This window comes from Leopardus geoffroyi, chromosome A3, assembly GCF_018350155.1.
Source record: "Leopardus geoffroyi isolate Oge1 chromosome A3, O.geoffroyi_Oge1_pat1.0, whole genome shotgun sequence".
Lineage (NCBI taxonomy): Eukaryota > Metazoa > Chordata > Mammalia > Carnivora > Felidae > Leopardus > Leopardus geoffroyi.
This window is the reverse complement of record NC_059336.1, coordinates 134,207,994-134,230,309: the sequence shown is the minus strand read 5'-3', so window position 1 is coordinate 134,230,309 and position 22,316 is coordinate 134,207,994. Positions and strand designations below refer to the sequence as shown.

The 22,316-nt window shown below is 39.8% G+C and overlaps 1 protein-coding gene across 22 annotated transcripts in view; it reads right to left on the bottom strand.

Annotated features, from left to right (window-relative positions):
• The window catches only part of KIDINS220 (kinase D interacting substrate 220), a 103,296-nt gene that overhangs the window by 47,808 nt on the left and 33,172 nt on the right, over window positions 1-22,316 (bottom strand). For 21 of the 22 annotated variants that reach the window (XR_006703881.1, XR_006703878.1, XR_006703880.1 and 18 more), the window contains 11 exons: window positions 20,671-20,848; window positions 16,613-16,777; window positions 15,212-15,391; window positions 14,232-14,397; window positions 12,161-12,312; window positions 11,691-11,980; window positions 10,355-10,495; window positions 9,438-9,681; window positions 9,184-9,272; window positions 7,594-7,738; window positions 3,246-3,408 (listed from right to left, as the gene is read on the bottom strand). Coding sequence is in view for 16 of the 22 variants with exons in the window: in XM_045447808.1 (XP_045303764.1) it covers window positions 3,246-3,408; window positions 7,594-7,738; window positions 9,184-9,272; window positions 9,438-9,681; window positions 10,355-10,495; window positions 11,691-11,980; window positions 12,161-12,312; window positions 14,232-14,397; window positions 15,212-15,391; window positions 16,613-16,777; window positions 20,671-20,848 (1,913 nt within the window). In the remaining 6 variants the exon portion in view is untranslated. Of the gene's footprint in view, window positions 1-562; window positions 759-3,245; window positions 3,409-7,593; window positions 7,739-9,183; window positions 9,273-9,437; window positions 9,682-10,354; window positions 10,496-11,690; window positions 11,981-12,160; window positions 12,313-14,231; window positions 14,398-15,211; window positions 15,392-16,612; window positions 16,778-20,670; window positions 20,849-22,316 lie in introns of those variants that run through there. The other variant, XM_045447814.1, reaches the window with a different exon arrangement.

The following is a 22,316-nucleotide window of genomic DNA, read 5'->3' as shown; positions in this document are numbered from 1 at the left end:
TGGGGCTCGAACTCACAAACCGTGAGATCATGACCTGAGCTGAAGTCGGACGCTTCACCGGCTGAGCCACCAAGGGCCCCCCCCCCCCCAATGTTCTTATATAAATGCACACTTAAGTTGCACAACTTCTTGTTTGTGGAGGTATACATTCAGAGTAAATGACTGCTGGATTGAAAGTAAATATACGGGTACTTGTTCACAACTGTACCTCCGGCATCCAGAAGCAGGACCCACAAATAATAAACCCTTAATATATTTTTGTGGGATTGAACCGAAAGATAAGTTTCTGAGGGCTTTCAAGACCTTTTATTCATTTGCACAACCCGCGTGCTTCCGTCTCCCGGGGACCCAGACTTTAACCACTCCCTACCTCCGTCACAGGACACGCAGAGGACCCAGTGGCTGGGGGCTTCAAGCCCGCAGCCCTTCAAATGTGAAAAGTTGATCACTGTTTCTGTAATCCTGAGATACAGTGTACTTCTAAGCAATATACTCAACTAAAGGAAGACAAAGAGACTGACTTGAGTCCTCTCCTGCACCCAAACCAAAAACTGACATGAACTATATTTACTCTCTTACTGGGGGTGGGGTGCTGAAAAATGTAACAACTGTTTTTACGAAGGTAAAGGAAACTTGTAGAAAAAAAATAATGTATTACAGCAATGCCTGCTTAATAGATCCGTTGTCACTGCAGTAAATGAGACGATTTGTATCAACCATCTTATGTGTTAAATAGAATATTCGTATCTTGTGAAATTCTAGAAAGAAATGGAGAACACAGAAACGTAAAAACTTGAGACACTTCATCTTCGTCATAAGATGTTAGTGCCTTACATACTCCAGACAACGCTACAGCTGAAGGAAACACAGATGGCCCTACCGTGTTGTGCGGGGCAGTACCCTTCGCACGTGGCTCTGGAGCCAGGGACCCGGCTCTACCACTCAGTGGCTGTGAGACATTCGCTACGTGACTTGCCTTCTCTGGGCTTCAATTTTCTCATGTGTAAAACACGAACAATAACACTACTCCACAGACTGTGAGAATAAAAGGTGTCAAAACGCAAAGTGTTTAGAACAGTGGCGGGCACAGAAGCGATCTGTGGACTCTGAGAGACCTGGACTGAAATACCTCTGCTACTCACGAGCTAAGCGACTTTGGGACGTTAAACTTTCCGAACCACAATCTTCCCTGTTGAGGACGTGGAGCCACCCAGCCACCTGAGCTTCACAGAGCTTCGCGAGCACTAAAGCTCCTGGAGGAGAACCCGGCACTTGAGGAAGGAAGGCTGGAGACACAGACACCAAAAGGAGAAAATGCTCACGATGAGCAGTCTCTCCTCCTTCCATGAGGGCCCTGTGACACAAGCAGCCCTCCTGCGGCCACAAGTTCAAACTTCCCGAAACTAAATACATGCTCCAGGAACAATACCGATTCAGACAGGCTCTAAGAACCCTGTTTCTAGGGGCGCCTGGGTGGCGCAGTCGGTTAAGCGTCCGACTTCAGCCAGGTCACGATCTCGCGGTCTGTGAGTTCGAGCCCCGCGTCAGGCTCTGGGCTGATGGCTCAGAGCCTGGAGCCTGTTTCCGATTCTGTGTCTCCCTCTCTCTCTGCCCCTCCCCCATTCATGCTCTGTCTCTCTCTGTCCCAAAAATAAATAAACGTTGAAAAAAAAAAAAAATTTAAAAAAAAAAAAAAAAAGAACCCTGTTTCTAGTCCCTAAATGAAGGCTTATTCTTTCCTCAGACATATTTTTATTGACACCCAAATAATCACCATTGCTCAAGGATAAGACGAAGTCCCAAAGGACTACCTGTCCATGCTAACTGGCGCTTTGGGTGAAAAATACACCATGTGAAAAATAAACCCCATTACCTTGGGATGAGTTGTTAGTAAGAAGTTAGAGAGTTTCCAAAGTTAAATTTTAACTGTTTAACAATAACTGTGCTCATCTAGCCAACACTCATTACACATTACACGACACCTGTTACGATGCAAAACTTACTCACGAAATAAAACAACGTTTTACTGCACAACCAAGGGAAAAACCAATCTTGTGTCTTACGGGAAGAAGATACTCTCTCAGATACCAGAGAGCAGATACGATTCCATGCCACTTCTCCACAGCCGGCAGTAATTATGTGTCACTGCCACCTACTGGAACACCTACTTGATACAGCACACGGTTTACACAACTACTTGAATTTAGTGTAAATTAAACAGCAAAAGCAGGAAGACCTCAAATCTGTACACTAACACTACAGCCATCCTCCGTAAGCCTAAAACTAGTTATTTACCTCAGAAAACATTAAATAAAATATCTACATGAACAATGGGGATGAAAAACAAAGGAAAACTAACCGCATGCTGACAATACTTCAAGAAAAATTTTTTGTGATCTTAAAAGTTTTAATATATGAACTATACACTAAATGCTTCGTTAGTGTTTCGAATATATTTAAAATAATCGTTTCAGTTATACCAAGATTTGTGAAACTGTATAGTTTCTTTCTACCACCTTTTTTCTAACAGCTTACTTGAGCAGCTCTTGGAAACTCTGAAGGTATGTTCTGGTGAACAAAAAGGATTTCAATTTCATTTGTGAATCTGACAAGAAATTGTCCACTCTTATGACTTTACATGCCTGACATTTCACTGAGCCTAAACTTCACGTCTTTCAAGAAAAGATTAATCAATTTCTTATCAGAAGTAAAAACTTCAGAAGTACTTCAAATGACTGACTATAAAGGAAAAATAAATTCCTTTATTGTTTAACGCAAAGAACGTTTTCCAACCCGTATTCACAGTTTCAAAAACTCTCCAGACCCAAAACTGAAAATACCTGCACTAATGATTTGAAAATGGAACCTCCTTAATATTCAATGAAGACTCTTAGAATAAAAAATAAAATGGAAACAAATAATAACATTTCACAGTTTGCATTTCATATGTATAAATACATAAAACTAATAGGACTATTAGTTAAACTTTTTTTACTGTGTAAGTTACACTGCAAAGGGAAGAATATACTCAACTACCTAAGTCATAAATTTTACATGAGATATAGACCTGTGCTAACACAACTCCAAAATTATAATGGAATTAATGAGAATGGTTAGTTGAATCCAGAAGTATACATTTCATGTATATTATTTTGTATTCATTTTGCTTTATTTGCATTAACTTTTTTCTGAAGAGTCAAGTTAATCTAAGATAAAGTGAAACTTAAAGAGGTCGGACAACATACCTTTCATAGATGGCTTTCAGTGTCATTTGATCTGGAATCCCTTCAGTCTCTTCCAAATATAATATGAGCCATGAAGTTCGGTATGGCCACTGCTCAGTAAGATTGATCCAGCTAGCAAGCCTGTCCCAGTTGAAACTAATCTGATTGGCTCTCAGTAATCGCCCTTTAAACAGTATGAAAACAGTTCTTTAAATTCATAGATGTGTAATATTATACTAAGCAAAACATTTAGCATATTCACAAATAATTTAAATCTTTAAACATTGCAATTTAATTTACACCACAAATTTCAACCTAGTATTTATATGGCTTCTGTAACCCAAAGAGCTGTACTGCAAAACTCCTAGGGATTAAACACAATTCTGTTTAATCCTAAAGTAATTTTTGCTGTGTCATTTGCCACCAGTGCTATATACTGCTTTGACCACATACCTGTAGGCAAAACCTTTCAGAACTATGTGTCAGTCTCAACAATCAGACAACAGAACATCAATGAACCCATGATGGACCTCATCCTCTAAAGAACCGTCTAAGTTGGTAGGTATACGATACAGTGTATTAAAAGGTGATCGGTTCTATGGGGTAAATTAATAAAGCAAGGAGTGTCAAAGAAAGAAGTGTAATTTTATCTAAGACAAAAAAGGAAGGGCTCGTTGAAAAGCTGACATTTAAGCAAAGAGTTAAGACAAGACGAGAAAGCCCATGATGCATCTCTCCAAAGAAAGATCATTACAGGCAGAAGCAGAAGCCCTTAGGCAGGAGCATGCCTGACATTTTCAGGGAACGGCAAAAAGGTCTGTTAGGGATGGAACAGGAGAGTAGAAGATAAGGTCAGAAGTCGGGAAAGAGGTGGAGAGAGAGAGATCAAAAGGGCCTTGTAAGAAACTGTAAGGACTTAAGATTTTTATTTTCAACAAAATGGAAACATAATAGAGTTCTTAGCAGAGAAACAAGATGATTGGTTTCTATTTCAAAAGGTCGCTGTGGCCGCCACATGGAGAATAGACCACAGAGGAAAAAGTAGCAGCAGGGAGATGAGTTAGGCTACTGCTACAATTAATACAGATGAGACATAATGATGCGCTGGATAAGGGTAGTATGTTACAAATGGTGAGAAGTGGTCAGATTCTGGATTTAGTATGAAAATAGAGCTAAAGAACATACTACAGATCAGAGGTGGCATATAGAAAAAACATATCAAGGGGTTTTTTTGCCCAAGGAACTGGAAAAAGAGTTGGATTAACTGAGATGGGAGTCTATGGGCAGATTAAGTTTGGGGCAGATGATCAAAAGTTCAATTTTGGACATATTAAGTATCAGATGAATATAAGACACCACTAGATATCAAGTAGGCAACTGGAAAGCAACAAGGATGAAGATATACGTTTGAGAATCATATGTAGATGGTATATAAACCTTTGGGACTCCATGAGATCACCAAAGGAACTGGTTTAGATTGAAAAGCAAAGAAGCAATGACTGCACCAGGGGTATTCCAAAGCTAAATGGTAAGGGAAGATGAGGTTTTTATGGCACTTATTGTTACGTGACTTTTTATATCTTTCTGTCTTCGCCAATAAGTCAAGAACTTTACCTTGTTTGCTGCTTATCTCCATAATACCCAGGCCAATATCTGGCATATCTAGACACTCACCATATATTTGTTAAATAAGTACATAAATATTATCGATAATACACTAGAACACTTCCACTGTAGAACATAATCAACTTAATAAGGTTTGAGACCTCACTTAAAGGGATTTAATTACCAAAATTATTGTACATATATTAAACACAATCTCACTTGCAATTTAGTTCAGAGCATGTACCCCAACCTTAGCATAAAAGCAAATTCCAGTGTAACTACTGTAACAGAGTGAACACTAGCCAATATTACCAAGTACTATTCAATGTCATGCCAAGAAAGAAATACATACTTACAAACTAAATTATAAGTATTTACATTTACATGTAAGCATTAACATGGTGAAGAGCAGAATTCCTTGCAAAGAATTCAGTCACAGGGCAATAATCTTCAATTTTATTGTCAATATTTTTTATTTAAAATATCACTTGGGGGCACCTGGGTGGCTCATCAGTTAGGCATCTGACTCTTGATTTTGGCTTAGGTCATGATCTCACAGTTCGTGGGATGGACTCCACATCAGGCTCTGTACTGACAGCATGGAACCTGCTTGGGATTCTCTCTCCCTCTCTCTCTCTCTGCCCCTCTCCCACTTGCATGTGCACATGCACATACTCTCTCTCTCTCAAAATAAATAAACATTTAAAATAAAATGTCATTTGAAAACTAAAACAATAGACACATGTGAAATCTGAATTTCAACATTTTAAATTATAATTAAGACATCCCATGTTCATGGATTGGAAGACTTAATTTTGTTAAAATAGCAACATTACCCAAAGTCATCTACAGATTCAATGCAATCGCTGTCAAAACTCCAATGACTTTTTTTTTTGCAGAAATAGAAAAATCCATCCTAAAATTCATATGGAATCTCAAGAGACACTGTAGAACTAAAACAATCCTTAAAAAGAAATATGAGGGGCGCCTGGGTGGTGCAGTCGGTTAAGCGTCCGACTTCAGCCAGGTCACGATCTCGCGGTCCGTGAGTTCAAGCCCCGCGTCGGGCTCTGGGCTGATGGCTCAGAGCCTGGAGCCTGTTTCCGATTCTGTGTCTCCCTCTCTCTCTGCCCCTCCCCCGTTCATGCTCTGTCTCTCTCTGTCCCAAAAATAAATAAACGTTGAAAAAAAAAATTAAAAAAAAAAAATAAAAATTAACTCAAAAGGGATCAATGTAACTTAAAACAATAAAACACTTAGAAGAAAACATAGGTCAAAAACTTCTCAACATTGGATTTGGCAGTGATTTCTTGAATATGACACCAAAGGCATGCAAACAAAAAGCAGACAAACTGATCTTCATGAAAATTTTTAAATTTTGTACGTGAAAGGACACTATCCACAGAGGAAAATACAACCCACAGAATGGAAGAAAATAATTAAAAAACACATATCTGATAAGGGATCAATAGATCAATATCTACAATATACAGAGAACTCCTAAAACTCAACAATAAAAAACCCAAACAACCCAATTCAAAATGGACAAAGGACTTGAATAAACATTTCTCTGAAGAAGATATAGGAATGGCCAACAAGCATATGCAAAAATGTTCAACATTGTTAATTAGGGAAATGCAAATCCAAACTACAATGAGATACTACTTCTCATGTATTAGGATGGCTACTATCAAAAAAAAAATAGAAAGAAACAAGTGCTAGCAAGGATGTAGAAAAATTGGAACCTTTGTGCACTGTTGGTGGGAATGTAAAATGGTACAGCCATGAAAACAAAATGAAGGTTCCTCAAAAAATTAAACATAGAAATACCATGTGACCCAGCAATTCTACTTCTGGGTATATATCCAAAAGAACTGAAGGCAGGGTCTCAAAAAATATTACGATATATTCATGTTCATAAGAGCATTATTCACAATAGCTAAAACATGGAAACATGGAAGCAACCTACATGTCCATCAACAGGTGAATGGATACGCCAAAAGGTGGTATAGACATACAATGGAATATTATTCAGTCTTAAAAAGGACTCTACGTGCTACATGCGACAACATGGTGAACCTTAAAGGCGTTGTATTAAGTGAAATAAGCCAATCGCAAAAAGACAAATACTGTATGATTCCACATATATGAGGTACTTCAGGTAGTCAAATTCTGTAGAGACAAAGTAGAATAGTGGCCGCAAGGAGCTGGGGGAGGGAGGAAAGTGGGCAATTATATAACAGGTATAGAGTTTCAGTTTTGGAAAATGAAAACAATTACGAAGATGGATGGAGGTGATGGCTGCCCAAAAACATGAATGTATGTACCACCACCAAAGTGTACCCACAAAAATGGTCAGGACAGTAAATTGTTATATGTATTATATTTAACACAATAAAAAAGAAAATATCATTGAAAATAAAACAGAAGAGCAGCATACAAAATCTGAATGCCAACATTTAAATTATAAGTTGATTATATTCAGTCATACAAATTAGCATAAAATTACCTTCGTACAAAGAGAAAAATTAAGGTGAAATAAAAAATTTTTTAAATCAAGTTTTAAAAATAACAGTGCACAACTGATGATTGATTTTCACTGTCAAAATTCATATAGGTTTTACTAGGTACACTCAATGCAAATGAAAGTGCTAGACAACGGTGTAAACGTATGAACACAGTACACCCTTCTGTTTCTGAAACTGAATTGCTCTGCTGATGTGTTGAAGTTTATTACCCACCAGAAGACAGGAAGAAAAGTTACCTGTCACAGAAACAATATTAAGCAATCTTCTCATAGTCTGAGGACTTATATCACTGAACCAGTCCTCAGTAACCAGCAGTTTCGTAAGATCGAAGGACATCTGCCGAGTGATGGTCCTCTGCATCTGCCTTCTTCGGTAAGTATCCTGAAGGAGTATATCACGAGGAGAATGAACCAATACTTGTCTGAGAACTTAAGGCCTTTTGAGAAGTTAGTATATGTGTATGATGACAACAGAAATAATCCAAAGGGGAAGCTTGTACAGTAATAATAGGCATTATTATTATTATTCTGAGGCAGAATCTTCACAGGACAGTTAGAAAGTAATATCAGCACAAGTGCGTCAAATGCTGTGTGTTAGCTTCAGACGTATTTTGATTTATGGTTGTACAGTTACAGAAAATCAAACGCCTTAAAGATTGCAATAAGCAGAATTATGTAAAGAGAATTCAATCAAACTCTTATAGAAGTTCCATCTTACTCAGAGTTCCTGTAGGAACCCGGAAATAATAAAGCAAACAACCTTCTGTCTAGTTTTAAGGATTCACATTTTCATGCTGAGGTAACGTTTAAACGTGTGACAACTACCTTCACATCTGCGTAAGAATTAGAGGCACCAAGGTGGGCAGAGTGGGGTAGAGAACCCCTTCTAATCCGAGGAGGAACGGGCACAACAGAAGCGAGCCCTCCTCTGAGGTCAGGAAACAAGGCAATGGTGGATGCGAGCACACAGAGCCCAGACGGCCAGACTCCCAGGAGACAAATTCAAAATGCTAAACTATACCCTCCTCTTAATTTGGTGCTATCAATTGTCATTCATGTTCATTTTGTATTCATACTTGTGTAGGGTAGAGACATGAAATCAAAACATCACAATACCACTGAAGACACATTTTTTCTATAAAATGTCCCAAATTGTGGATTTGGATTTTTCTCTTCAGAAAAAGAAAACGGGGCCAGCGCTAGCCCAACTCAGCCGTCCTTCAGCGGCGCTATCGCTGTAAGTTACTGCAAGCGGACATCTTCCTGTGATACTCCCTCGATCTGTACAAAAGAGGGTTCTAGAAATGGGGCAGGACAGGGAAAACGAGAGTGTTTGAGGAGAAACCCAAGGTGGCCGGGCAGGACACAAAATCACTACGTGGGTGGAAAGAAAGGGTCACACGTCACAGACCCTTGGGAAGGAGGAAGGCCAAGAGGAGGAGCACGGGGCGCTTCCTCCCGGACAGCAATGGTGGCAACAAGCACCCGGGACGGACACAGCCTGACGTGGAACGAAACCCTGGAGGAGATCCTCTGGGGAGCTTTCAAATCTCACTGAGAGATCCTGATTCCGCGGGCCGGAGGTCCGGAAGGGCAGCTGGGGACAGGTTAGGAGAGGACAGGGGCTGCTGCACACTGCACAGCTGTGATGGGCTCCAGGGTCAGGCATTTCCTCAAAAACACCTGAAGCCGAAAGGAAACTCAATAATCCAATGTATCTGCCGAGCTGAATGCACCATCTACAGAAGATAATTTAAACAGCATCACCCTAGTTCTATTTGAACAACAGCAGTACAAACATTTGGCTCAAAACAAATGGCATCTTACCCGTCTATTAAGGGCTGTCTTGCTACCAAGTTTAGTCATCTCTCCAAGGCTGTTTTGTGAAACTCTTCTGTCAGCATCCTCCTGTATCCCTTAAAGAATTTGTTGAGAGAGCATCATTTGTACCAAAATTCTGTTGTACGTGATATTTAAAGAGAAGTGAAACACTAACAATACTTTTCAAGGTAAAAGGCGAGTCACCACAAAAACTACATAACTACTTCAAACCCGAAGTACCTGAGGAACTTGATCTTTACCTGCAGTATCTGGGCACGGAATGTCCCCATTTGTTGTTGAAGTTACAAGAAATTTTCTTGCATTGCTCAGTCCACGACTATTAAGGAAAACGGGTAAATGAACTATATTGCGCATATAGTCGTGTCCATTTATGTTTGAGTCACGAAGCACGCTATTCAGGTTCTGGTTAATTGCTTTTATAATAATATGTGGATCACTTGCAAAAATGGCAATGAATGGGCCTTTTGAAAACAGAACTCGGACCTGTGGTAGAAGAAATGTGTATTTATGACATAAATTTCATACTATCCAAAGTAACAAAAAGTCTCTTCCAAATCTATCCTTTGGTGACTATATTTTTAAATACTAATTTTTTATTAAAATATTATTCCATATGAAAACAAATTTCATTGAAGTCTTAATGTGATTTTTTACCATCTGACAATTTCTCACCATCTGACCGTGATAAAACCTTCAAAGAAAATAATTAACCCTGTCCTATTTTAAAATATTTATGGTCTACATAAAAGGAAAGATCAACATACATGAGAAACAGTTGTGAAAACACATGAGGTGCTGGCCACACTGGCTCTCTCCGCAGTCATGCACCTCACAGAGCCACCGATGTGCCCTACTTTAACATAAACTACAAGTTCTGCGGGCTCCCTACTGTTGTCTCTGATTCTAACCACAAATGGAGTCACACCATGGACTTTACAGCTACTCTCTTCATTGTCTCACACAGCCATTAGGCCAAAATTGTTTAAATCTGTTTGTGATGAAACACTGGCTATGCTTCTACACTAAAGAGAAAAAAAAAAAAAAGGTTGTTTTTACAAAAGAAAAAGTACTATTCAAATTCCATTTGAGAAATTCACGAAGTCATTCAGCTGCTACGTATGTGACAATCAGGAGTTTCAAGATGACCACGACATACAGTATCCAGCATCTGGAGCACTTTGTCCTGCTCACAGGCATCTAGTCCGTCGATGATGACCACCAGCCTTGTCTGGTTCTGAGTGAAGCTGTCGATGGTCTTCGCCATCCTGGCCATCAATTCCACTTCACACTTAAGAACCTGCAGGAAAGAAAGGATAGAAGCACTGAAGATATGAGAAATTTAAGCACATTTCTTGAAAACACTGATAGAAACTCATCTGACAGGAAGAAAAGAAATCCCAGGTCCTCGCTGTCAGTTGTGGCTCCACTGAAACTGCAGCGAGCGCCTCACAATTCATCAAGTGACTTTACATAAATTAGAGCATTTCACTCTTACAAGGGACATGGTCACATCCACTTTAAAAGGACAAACTGGGTTGAGTGACTTACTTGCCAAGATCACATGCTCTGAAAGTCAAAAGGCTAGGAACTGAATGCAAATTCAAAGGATTCACACTACACTTGGCTCCTGATAGCAAGTGACCTTGATGACAGGAAGGGGCTACAGACATTGTACAAAGTCCCTTTTGGTTCTAAAAGTATGGTCCTATTTTATTTGTTTAATTTTTTTATTAAAAAAATTTTTTTTAATCAGGGAACCTGAGCGTCCAACTTCGGCTCAGGTCATGATCTCACAGTTTGTGGGTTCGAGCCCCGCGTGGGGCTCTGTGCTGACAGCTCAGAGCCTGGAGCCTGTTTCAGATTCTGTGTCTCCCTCTCTCTCTGCCCCTCCCCGACTGGTGCATGCACACATTCTCCCTCAAAAATAAATAAATACATACATACATACGTGAATTTTTTTTTAATTTCTTTTTGAGAGAGAGAATTCATGCAAGCACATGAGCCAGGGAGGGAAAGAGAGAGGCAGGGAACAGAGGATCCCAAGCAGGCTCTGAGCTGACAGCACAGAGCCCAGTGTGGGGCTTGAACTCATGAACCATGAGATCACGACCTAAGCTGAAGTCAGACACTGAACTGACTGAGCCACCCAGGCGCCCCTTTATTTTCTATGTTTTAGTGGTGCTTGCTTCCTCCACCGGGCTCTGGGGAGCCCATATCATCAGGCAGGACACTTGTTACTATTAGGCAGGTGACCTGTAGAGCAATCTCCTAACTCCTAGGAGTAGCTTATAAAAGTCTGTTTTATAAAAATCTGTATTGTTTTCATTTTTTCCACTTTAAATGTACATTTCCATAGGGCAAATCAGGAATAAACCTAAAGACAAGTGCACCACTGTGACCCTTAGAGAGCCCACTCCCTAAAGCCCCACCATCACGGTCAGGGGAGCACACTCACACTACAATTACCTTCTAATGACCCATGAGTGCTTTACCTTCATGAATCCCTCACTTTTCAGCTTGTGCAGTTTGGAGGCAGCATTGTGGAGGCGTTTCCTTTGAGAATTCAGGAGAGAGTCCAGCACCTGCCACCACGTACGACAGTTCAGCACGAGGGCCAACCCCACTATCGACGCAATAGATATGAGGACGGCATTCACTGTCAGATGTTTTGGGTCAACTCTGAAGATAGCCAGGAGAGTAATTCCAGCAATAATGCAGCCAAAGATAAAAAGGAAGATGACAAAAGATGGGAGGCAACACGTTTTTTTCCATTTCTTTTTGCCTGCAAGACAACAGACGGTTTTAACAATTATTTACACACCAAGTGTCTAGAAAGTCCTAACCATTACAGTCATGGCATAGGGACTTCTGATGTTCATTCATGTTTTCACGGAAATGCCCTGAACACTCATCCCATCCTCAACCCCGACACACACACAAAGACGTAGGAGGGACGTCCTACCCTGTGTATCTTCAGTCTTGAATACTCGAAAGAGCCTGGTTGCCAAAAAGCCAAACTCTCTCTCACAAGCATCCGACAGAGTCGCGATCATTTCAGCCATCGATGTTTCTCCGCCTACACTGGACAGCCTGTTGTAATCTGTAAACAAAAACCTTGGGGGGAAAAGGGGAATAAACTGTTACTCAGGTATCTAAAGAAACAAATAATTTCCACATACATCATCTCTGTATCACTTACCCTACATTTTCTTAATGTCCCTTTTAAAATACTGTGTTTAAAATTCTGAGGAGGGGGCGCCTGGGTGGCTCAGTCGGTTAAGCGTCCGACTTCGGCTCAGGTCATGACCTCCTGGTTCATGAGTTCGAGCCCCGCGTCCGGCTCTGTGCTGACAGCTCGGAGCCTGAGGCCTGCTTCGGATTCTGTGTCTCCCTCTCTCTCTGCCCCTCCCCTGTTCTCACTCTCTCTCTCTCTCTCTCTCTCTCTCTCTCTTCTCTCTCAAAAATAAATAAAAAATAAACATTACAAAAAAATTTTTTAATAAAATAAAGTTCTGAGAGGAAAAAGGACTTGTAATTAGAGATCGACCACTTCTAACATCTTACATACTTGTCCCAGGAAAAGGCAATAACCAAAGCTAAATGTAGCAGAGTTATAGGATGTTAATTCTCACTGAAAGCAGCAGGGTAGCAAGAGGCGACAGAGTTCCGACAAAGCATCAGACGTCTGTCTCAACAGATCTCGGGCACACTGACTGAAAAGGACGCAGCCAAAAGAGCTGCCCAAACAAAGTGTGCTAAGTGCCAACAGAGAGATCAGAAAGTGGAGAGAATCCTACAGTTGTTAAGAATTAAATGCCATTTCGAAACTCAACTTTTAGAATATTTACAGCTTAAACGTTTACCAGGGATTTAAAAATAAGTTGTAAAATATGCTTTTCACAGTTATTCTTTGAAATAACTGAGTTGTTTGCCTCCTGACCCTCTGGGTGGATATGATTTCTGTATCTGTTCCTTTCTCCCCTGCCATCCCTAAATTAAATGTCCATCTCAACACAGTAGATAAGCAGTGCTTTCAAATACAATCTAAGACCCCACTGTACTATACTGTGTGACCTTGTTTTATGCTATTTTAATTGTTCAGACTTAAAAAAAAAAATACCATCTCATTAATTTAAAATATATTTTCTGTAAAAATGTTTCCCCCAATTATTTCATTCTACCCTGTATGTTTTCTTAACTTTTTAATTTTACCTTTTCATCTATAAATCCTTCTCCTAATACCTAATCATATATGCTAATTACACATAAGTTTTTGTCTTTATTTTTGTCTCTTATATTCATAGCTCCAATGTTTCATCTGGGTTGGCCTAATTATTTTCCTCTTAGATTACACATTTTATCTTAAAATAATTTTAAAATTCTTAATCATTTCATATACATTTAAATATTCTGCTGATTCCTATTGAATTCCTTTGGCTTTCAATTCTGTACTTTGTTTTTCACTTGACGTTCCCCTGGAGCCTTCCACTTTTCCTTTATTCTTGACATACACGTTTTCCACCATTTCTGAACTGTTTTCTCATGCATTTCCTATTTGATAGTAATAACTTTAGACAGGCAAGTCAATATATTTCCACAGGCGAGAAAAGAGCTGCTCAGAGAGCATGCTGTGTTGCCAAGGTTACGTGCTAAAGCAAGGGGATGCCAGGACCCATCCTAGGTCCTGCACTCTCTTCAAAGTGTCCCCAAAGGATGGAAAAGGTGTCATAAACGGTGGGGGGGGGGGGGGGGGAAGGGGAAAGGTTTATGCTCTGATAAAATTTGCTAAATCAAAGTTAACCAGATTTTTTTAGGATAAAAGGTCTCCGATCCTTTTATGTACAAGAGGAAGGTACAACATGAAGTGTCTCTCAAACCCACTCAACCAGGACATGTTGTTTTATTTCTCACATAAAAGATTCATGAAACCAATGTTTTTTGGAATGTACGCTGAGAAATGAGGCATTTTTGCTCAAAAACTTCATTTTTGCTTCATCTTATCCAAAGCTACTTTCATCACGGGACCAACTCACCTCACAGGTAAAGCTCTCGTGGTTTGCTCCGGCAGCTCAGGCGGGTTGACAAACATCAACTTGAGGAGCAGCTCCAAGTAGCCAATGTGTCTCGCCAATCTGGTGCTGAGGACCCAGGCCCAATTCCAACTCTCTCCTTCCCTCCGGCCACCAAAGTAAATGACGACTAAAAAGTAAACGATTAAAAAATTATTTGACAGTCATTACTCAAGCAGCCTCTTTTCTCAAACTGTCAAATATCAAGCAACGGGAGGTAGGCGTACATGACTTTCCCTGGTGCCAGGCTATCTCCTAGCCTCCTCAAAGGAGTCCTCAACCGAGTAACCGACATAGAGAAGGTACGTGGAAAACGGAAAAGTAAACTCACTCAAATATGACATAAGAAACACAATCAGAAAGATAATGCCTTAAACAGAAACATATCACTTAGTTCAGACTCAAATGTACATGACTTGGGGTTTATCATTTTTTTACACCACCAGCTCCTCTGACAGGGCATCTATTTCCTCTTTTACAACTGATGATATCCCCCAAGAACAGGACTACGTTTTATTTACTTTGTTTTTAGATAAAATAAAGATCACGGTCATGATCATCATGCCAGTGATGGCTATGAAGACTTACTTTCAAAAAAGACTTAAATACAGTAATTCATTAACATATTAAAAAGCGAGTATAACAAATTATAGTTCTGCTTCAATATTAACAAGCACTCCACCAGCGTTTACAGCCACTCCAGCCAGGTGGTGGACAATGTTCCTCTAGGCCAACTTCTAAAATAGCAAAAAGATCCCTTTTCTCACTTAATTATGAAAATCACTTAGAGGAGGGATATGGATAATATTTAAGAACTATAGATAATATTTTATATCTTATAAATATATATATATATTTAAGAGATATAGATACTCTTTTAAATAAAACAATGAGTCTTGACATTGTCTCTATTTTTGGAAAAAAAACAAAAAGCAAAAACTTACTAAAAAATATATATAAGAGAGCCAAGAAGCTCAATGATATTGCTATTCCAAGATTCAGGTCAACTGTAAAAGCAAACAGTAAACCAAGCCCTCCACAGAGCAGCAAAGTCAGAAATACTATAAGCCAGGAAAACTGAAAAAGAGGTTCAATCTGTTGTCCGGCAAAAGTCTTCATTTCATCTGAAAGAGAAATAAGAAAGCCTCAGTCCTGTTTTGTTTAAGAAACGCAACTTTTTTTTCCTCCAGGCTTTTATTTAAATCCAGTTAGTCAACATACAGTGTGATATTAGCTTCAGGTGTAGTTTTTTTCTTTCCCTCCAAGTTTTTTAAGAAATACAACTTCAAACTGAATTTGAAATGTTCACATTTTCAGTATAGACATATACCGGGCACTTACTAAACCCCCATATAGAGTGCTGCTACTTAACCATTTTAGCCAAAGTTCTCCTCAGATAAGCCTCCAAGCCTCCTTCCCTAGGGGCACACCCACCCTGGTCTCACCTGCTCTCCTGCTGCACACTGAGGAGATTTTGTTGATATTTATTTTTTGTGGTTTGTATTATATAAGCAACAAGGTATTGTTTCCACGCCCAAAACCGAAAAACATTACTTTGCTATGTGTCTTCAAACTACACATCATGACCCTTCCTCTCTCCTCCTCACCCCTTCTCCCTCCAATCACATTTAAGAATCACTGCTCTTCAACGTGTGTGCAGAGCCCAAATGAGCCCTAAACAAGTCATTCCTTCCACAAAACCTGGTAAAAAATTTATAGGCAATACTGAAACCTACCCTTGAGGAATGAGTAAGATTTTGCCAATCAAAAGGCTGAGGGGGGGGGCGGGGGGGGGTTGTCTATGAAGCTCCTAACAGAGGGAACAACCCAGGAAAAGTGTCTAGGCTGTTCTTGCAAGAGCAACAGCCCTTGTGACTGTGCACACAGCACGGGGACCCACGAGAGGCAGTGCTGGTGGGTGTGCCATGCTAACTGACAAGTTTAAGAGGGGCTCTGAATAGGACGATTATAAATACCACATGCAGGGACACCTCCTGGCTGGCTCAGTGGGGGAAACAGGCAACTCTTGATCTCGGGGTCGTGAGTTCAAGCCCCAAGTGGGGCATGGAGCTTACTTAATAAAAATAAAAATAACAATAAATGGCACATGCAGAAAATCTGCTACCAAGGGGTCTTAAGCGTATTATAACACAACCGGATTTTGTTTTAGGAAGAGAAATCAAATGATCGCGTGCAGGATCAACTGGAGGGCAATAAAACGTTCAATGTAGTAAACTGTGCAACACACACACCCATACATAAAAATCTATTTTGTCTTTACTTCAGAAAAAACACCGAAGGAAACCTCACTATACATACAGACTTTGTACAAGCATGCCCTTTACCTTCTAGTTTCTTGAGTAAGAAGGATTTGCCACTTCCCCACTGTGCATACAGCCCCACACAGATGGGCGGCTGCATGGTAGGCTCACTGAGAATGTCTGCCAGGGCACTGCTATACAAGTCGTAACCGAGCATGTCACCGTCGGTCTCAGTAGGAGACAAGTGTCCTGTAATTATAAACACACCATTTCCTTACATTAAAAACAGACACTACCACTAGAAAGGAACATCAAGTCTCATTTATCGATTATTGATTTCATTAGGAAAAAAGCCTTATTTTAAATGGTTAGACCTGTGTAAAAATAGGTTCAAAGGTATTAATTCTTAAATACCGTATTTCATTGAACTTAAGATACCTACCTGCTTACTGTAAGATGCATCATCTGAGGGTTGATGGGGGGTGGGAGGGAGGGGAGGGTGGGTGATGGGTATTGAGGAGGGCAGCTTTTGGGATGAGCACCGGGTGTTGTATGGAAACCAATTTGACAATAAATTTCATATATTGAAAAAAAAAAAAAGCATCATTATCATGTACAACTAAGAAAGAAAAACGTGTTGCCAAATTATGACACAATGCTCTCTCATCCATCAATTGTAAGACACATTTCAATTTCAGAGATGTTAAAATGGGGAACAATATACATTCTAGAATCAATAAAATGATTAAAACACAAACTAGCACATAGGAATAAATTTAATATGTGCAATACCTATAGAAAGAAGCTATTAAAAGTCACTGAAGAATACAGTAATCCGAGAAAGACAGACATCGTATGGTTCCAGGCAGAAAGGTTCGATGACTTCAAGACAGCAATTCTCACCAAATTAATTTATCACTTTGAGACAATTCCAATCAAAATCCCACAGAAATTTTGAAAAATTGAAAAGTCAGAACACGTAAGTATAGATAAGAAAAAATATTAAAAGACTACCAGAGAAAGAGTAGTTGTTTCTGGAGAATAAAAACTACACGACAAAGCTATAACAATTAGAGCACCGTAGAGCTAAGTGGCATTTCAAACCAGTGGACGAGGGAGGAATTAGCAAGTGATGCTGGGAGAGGCGAACCATCTATTTTTTATTTTTTATTTATTTTTACTTTTTTATATAATTTATTGTCAAATTGGCTTCCATACAACACCCAGCGCTCATCCCAACAAGTGCCCTCCTCCACGCCCATCACCCACTTTCCCCTCTCCCCCACCCCCCATCCACCCTCAGTTTGTTCTCAGTATTTAAGAGTCTCTTATGGTTTGCCTCCCTCCCTCTCTGTTTGTAACTTTTTTTCCCCCTTCCTTCCCCCATGGTCTTCTGTGAAGTTTCTCAAGTTCCACATGAGTGAAAACATATGGGATCTGTCTTTCTCTGACTGACTTATTTCACTTAGCATAATACCCTATAGTTCCATCCATGTTGCTGTAAATGGCAGGATTTCATTCTATCTCATTGCCAAGTAGTATTCCATTGTACATATAAACCACATCTTCTGTATCCATTCGTCAGTTGATGGACATTTAGGCTCTTTCCATAATTTGGCTATTGTTGAAAGTGCTGCTATAAATATTGGGGTACAAGTGCCCTTCTGCATCAGCACTCCTGTATCCCTTGGGTAAACTCCTAGCAGTGCTATTGCTGGGTCATAGGGTAGATCTATTTTTAATTTTTTGAAGAACCTCCACACTGTTTTCCAGAGCAGCTGCACCAGTTTGCATTCAAACCAACAGTGCATGAGCCATCTATTTTTTTTTTTTAATTTTTTTTTTCAACGTTTATTTATTTTTTGGGGGACAGAGAGAGACAGAGCATGAACGGGGGAGAGGCAGAGAGAGAGGGAGACACAGAATCGGAAACAGGCTCCAGGCTCTGAGCCATCAGCCCAGAGCCTGACGCGGGGCTCGAACTCACGGACCGTGAGATCGTGACCTGGCTGAAGTCGGACGCTCAACCGACTGCGCCACCCAGGCGCCCCTAGCCATCTATTTTTTAAAAAATAAAATGAAAACTCTATACATCTCATAGCTCATAAAAGTAAGTTTTTGAAATATTAAAATATTAAATGCAAAAGGTAAAACCATAAAAATGCTAGAAGAAAATATAGGGTAAAAATGTTTTAAATCAGTGCATGGAAAAGGCCTTTCTCAATATAATACTAAGGCCAGAACTGCAGGAAAAGACTGACAAATACACTACAAAACTGCGTAACTGTTAGATGAGGAATAAAAACCCCATCACTATAAACAAGGAAGAAGCTGGGAGAGGGGTGCAACATATAGGATGGACCCAGGGTCAATATCTATATCATACAAAGACACTTAAAACCAATTTTTAAAAACTATCAAAAACTCAAGAGGAAAGTAGGCAAAGGATACAAAGAGGAAAATGGCAAAAGTACGAATGGCCTATGAACATAAGGAAAGATCTCAATCTCACTAATAATTTTATAATGCAAATTACAGGAGATTCTTTTCTCTCATTGATCTGATTAGCATAGATTAAGGAGGCTGGAGATATCTAGTATTCGCAAGGTGATGGGGAACTGCACAATATGGCCTGAGGCAGAAGAAATTGTTATAACCATATGAAAAGTCTACCAACACTGTGAGCCTCCACTGACTTGCCAATTCTACTTCTGGGCATTTATTCTAAGAAAATAATTCTAAAAATAAAAGTTAATGGATATGTGTACAAAGATGTTTACTGTAGTTTTTAATATATATACATTAGCTTTTAAATATAGTTAATTATTTAAAACTTTTATAATATGGGTATGACCCAATTATTACTTTTTAAGGCTGTATATGTAGCATAAAACATTTTTAGAAATGTATAGAAAATCCTGTTAAGTCATTCAAACAGTTACGAATTAAGAGATAGGGGACAATGGGAAATTTATACTTTCTACTATATTTGTATCTTTAATCTGGAAATTTAATGTGTGTGCATTATTATAATTAGAAAACAATATTTTAGGGGCACCTGGGTGGCTTAGTCAGCTAAGCGTCTGACTTCACTCACATCATGATCTCACGGTCCGTGGGCTCAAGCCCCACGTTGGGCTCTGTGCTGACAGCTCAGAGCCTGGAGCCTGCTTCAGATTCTCTGTCTCTCTCTCTCTGCCCCTCACTGTTTGTGTTCTGTCTCTCTCTCTCTCTCTTTCTCTCTCAAAATAAATAAAAATATTTTTTTAAAAAGTATTTTAAAATACAAGAACTCAATAATACAATAGAATCATACGTAAAAATAGTATCTAAGTAAGAAGCTCAACTACAAGGTGGTGGGATTCTACTATCTCCTGCTTGTTTCTCTTAATTCTAGTAGAAAATTGTTCCATATTTCAAAACACCACATATGAATGATTATATGTGCATGTACATTCTTTTCAATCAAAAACTATTTTAGTACAATATTCAAAGCATTATGCTAGATGTTACAGAGGACATAAAGATAAGAAGAGATAGTTCCTATCCTGAAGAACTCGGAATCTGAAGGGAGAAAATTCTAATAAAATAAAAGGCCAGGTATAATAAGTTTTAAAAAAGGAAACATAAAAATGCTTAAGTATTCAAACTAGGAAAAACTTTGCCTGGTGAGGCAGATCAGTTAAAACGTCACTGAGAAGGGGACAAATGACAGGAGCCTTGGAGAAAGAAGACTGACAGGTAAGGGACATTCCTGGGAATGGAGAGGACAGACCTGTGGCAGGCAGAACACGAGCAAACACGGGGAACTCTAAGCGGTCAGGCTGCACGGAAAACAGGGCATGTTTTGGTAAAAACACGAAGTGCGCCTAGGAGAACAGGGAGATTTTTAGAAAAGCAGGCTAGACTTTCAGAGGTCTTAAACGTTGACTGCTGACTCTGGATGTACTCGACGTAGACACTGCAGGACAATGCAGAAGAGCTTTAGGCAGGAAGGAGTATTTTTCCACAGCAAAATAATAGCTTCCTCAACTTTCACAATCTCCAGTGAGGTGATAAATGCCAAACTGCTATGGGCCCCTTAACTTTCATGTAACATTCATTTTTTCAAAGCTCAGTCAGGAACAAAACCCAATACTTACTGGCTCCGAATATCTGAGTTAAAATACTTTTTTGATGGCTACAGTCAATGTTGTAGGGAGTCTCGCCTGCTTTGTTCGGCCTATAAAGTAACCTTCCATCTTTGGGATTTCTTAAAAGAAGTTCTGCCAGTTTGCGACTCCTCCCACGGATAGCAATATGCAAAGGCGTGTCTCCTTTCTGTAAAACAGGCAGGAAACTTGAACTTTCATGTATTTTCCATGTAACACATACAGAGTAACAATTTTCATGTTTTGTAAAATAATGAAAAATCTGAACTTCTCCTGTTTTGCAGACAGAGTGAATAAATCTGAATTTCTATCTCTACCTTCTCTGTAATTTCTTTCTCTAACTCCCTACCTAGCTCTTCTTGGGTAGTCTTTCTCCCACAGCCCTGGAGAACGCAGTCATTCTTCTCCCCTCCCCTCAACCCACTGAGAGAGAAGCAACAGGCTCTCTTCGCCGATCCGCTGCCAGCCTTCGTCCAAACATTTATTTGTCCACAACGTCCTTCACTTTCCTCAACTAATTTCTACCCTATCGCACAACTTTCTTCTGCATTTGTCTAGAAAGCTTCACAGCCTATACTGATACCCCATCTAACACGAGTGAGCTCACCTGCTCCCATGCCCTTTGCCAACCAGCCTCCATCATGTTAAGCCCTCAACTCTGGCCTGCAGTTCTCTCCCTTGGAGCCCTACCATACTCTGTGCGCCCTTCTCCGGCCAGTGCAACCTCTCCTGCTCTCCTCCCTACATCAGCCCATCGACCTACCTTCTTCCCGTATTAGAATCTCTAATCACATTAGTACTCGCATCCAACACTCACGAAAACGTGTAAAAACAAACAAACAAAACAAAACAAAAACCTTAGGTCCGTGATGTGTTCTCCCACTTTTTACTTCACAAACACCATCTCTTAAAGACGTTGATCCAGTTAACAAATGACATTCTCAGTTCTCATCAACCCTGATCTCTCTAGAAACACTAAATGAAAATGACCTGCGGTATTCTTCCTATAGCTTCTATGGCACAACCTTGTCTTGATTTTGACTTTCATCTTCTGCTTTGGGTCTCCTTCTTCCATTTCTAGATTCTCTTTCTACATCCTAAACACATGGCACAATAACTATGTTCTGAACTCACTCCATGTAAGTAAGGCACCAGCTGGGCACTTGGGGGGTTGGAAGACAAAACAGTCCCTGACCTTAAACAGCTGACAACATAACAGGAAAAATCAGATAAATATCCAAACTATAAAACTAAGTAGGATGTGACACGCTCCGTAAGTAAAGTTTTGACCTCAGCTTTGATCTTTCCTCCCATTGATGACCTCAGTCACACCCATGCAATTCTTATCTCTTGGTAACTAACTGCCAAATTCTGACCACTAGTCTTGATTTCTTGCCCAAATTCTAGTCCTATACTTCCCAATGCCTACTGGTCATGGCGTCCTGAATGTCTTATCAGCCCTCAAACCAAACACATCTGCATCAGATTTCATCATTTTATTTCCCCACCTGAACCCCATTTCTTATCCTCAAATCTGTGAGAAGGTAGAAATATCATTTGTGTCACTTCTGCCAGACACAAGGTTTCTGAAAATTCAGGGAAGACAGGGAAGATATTAACACCCGCAGCCAATGTGC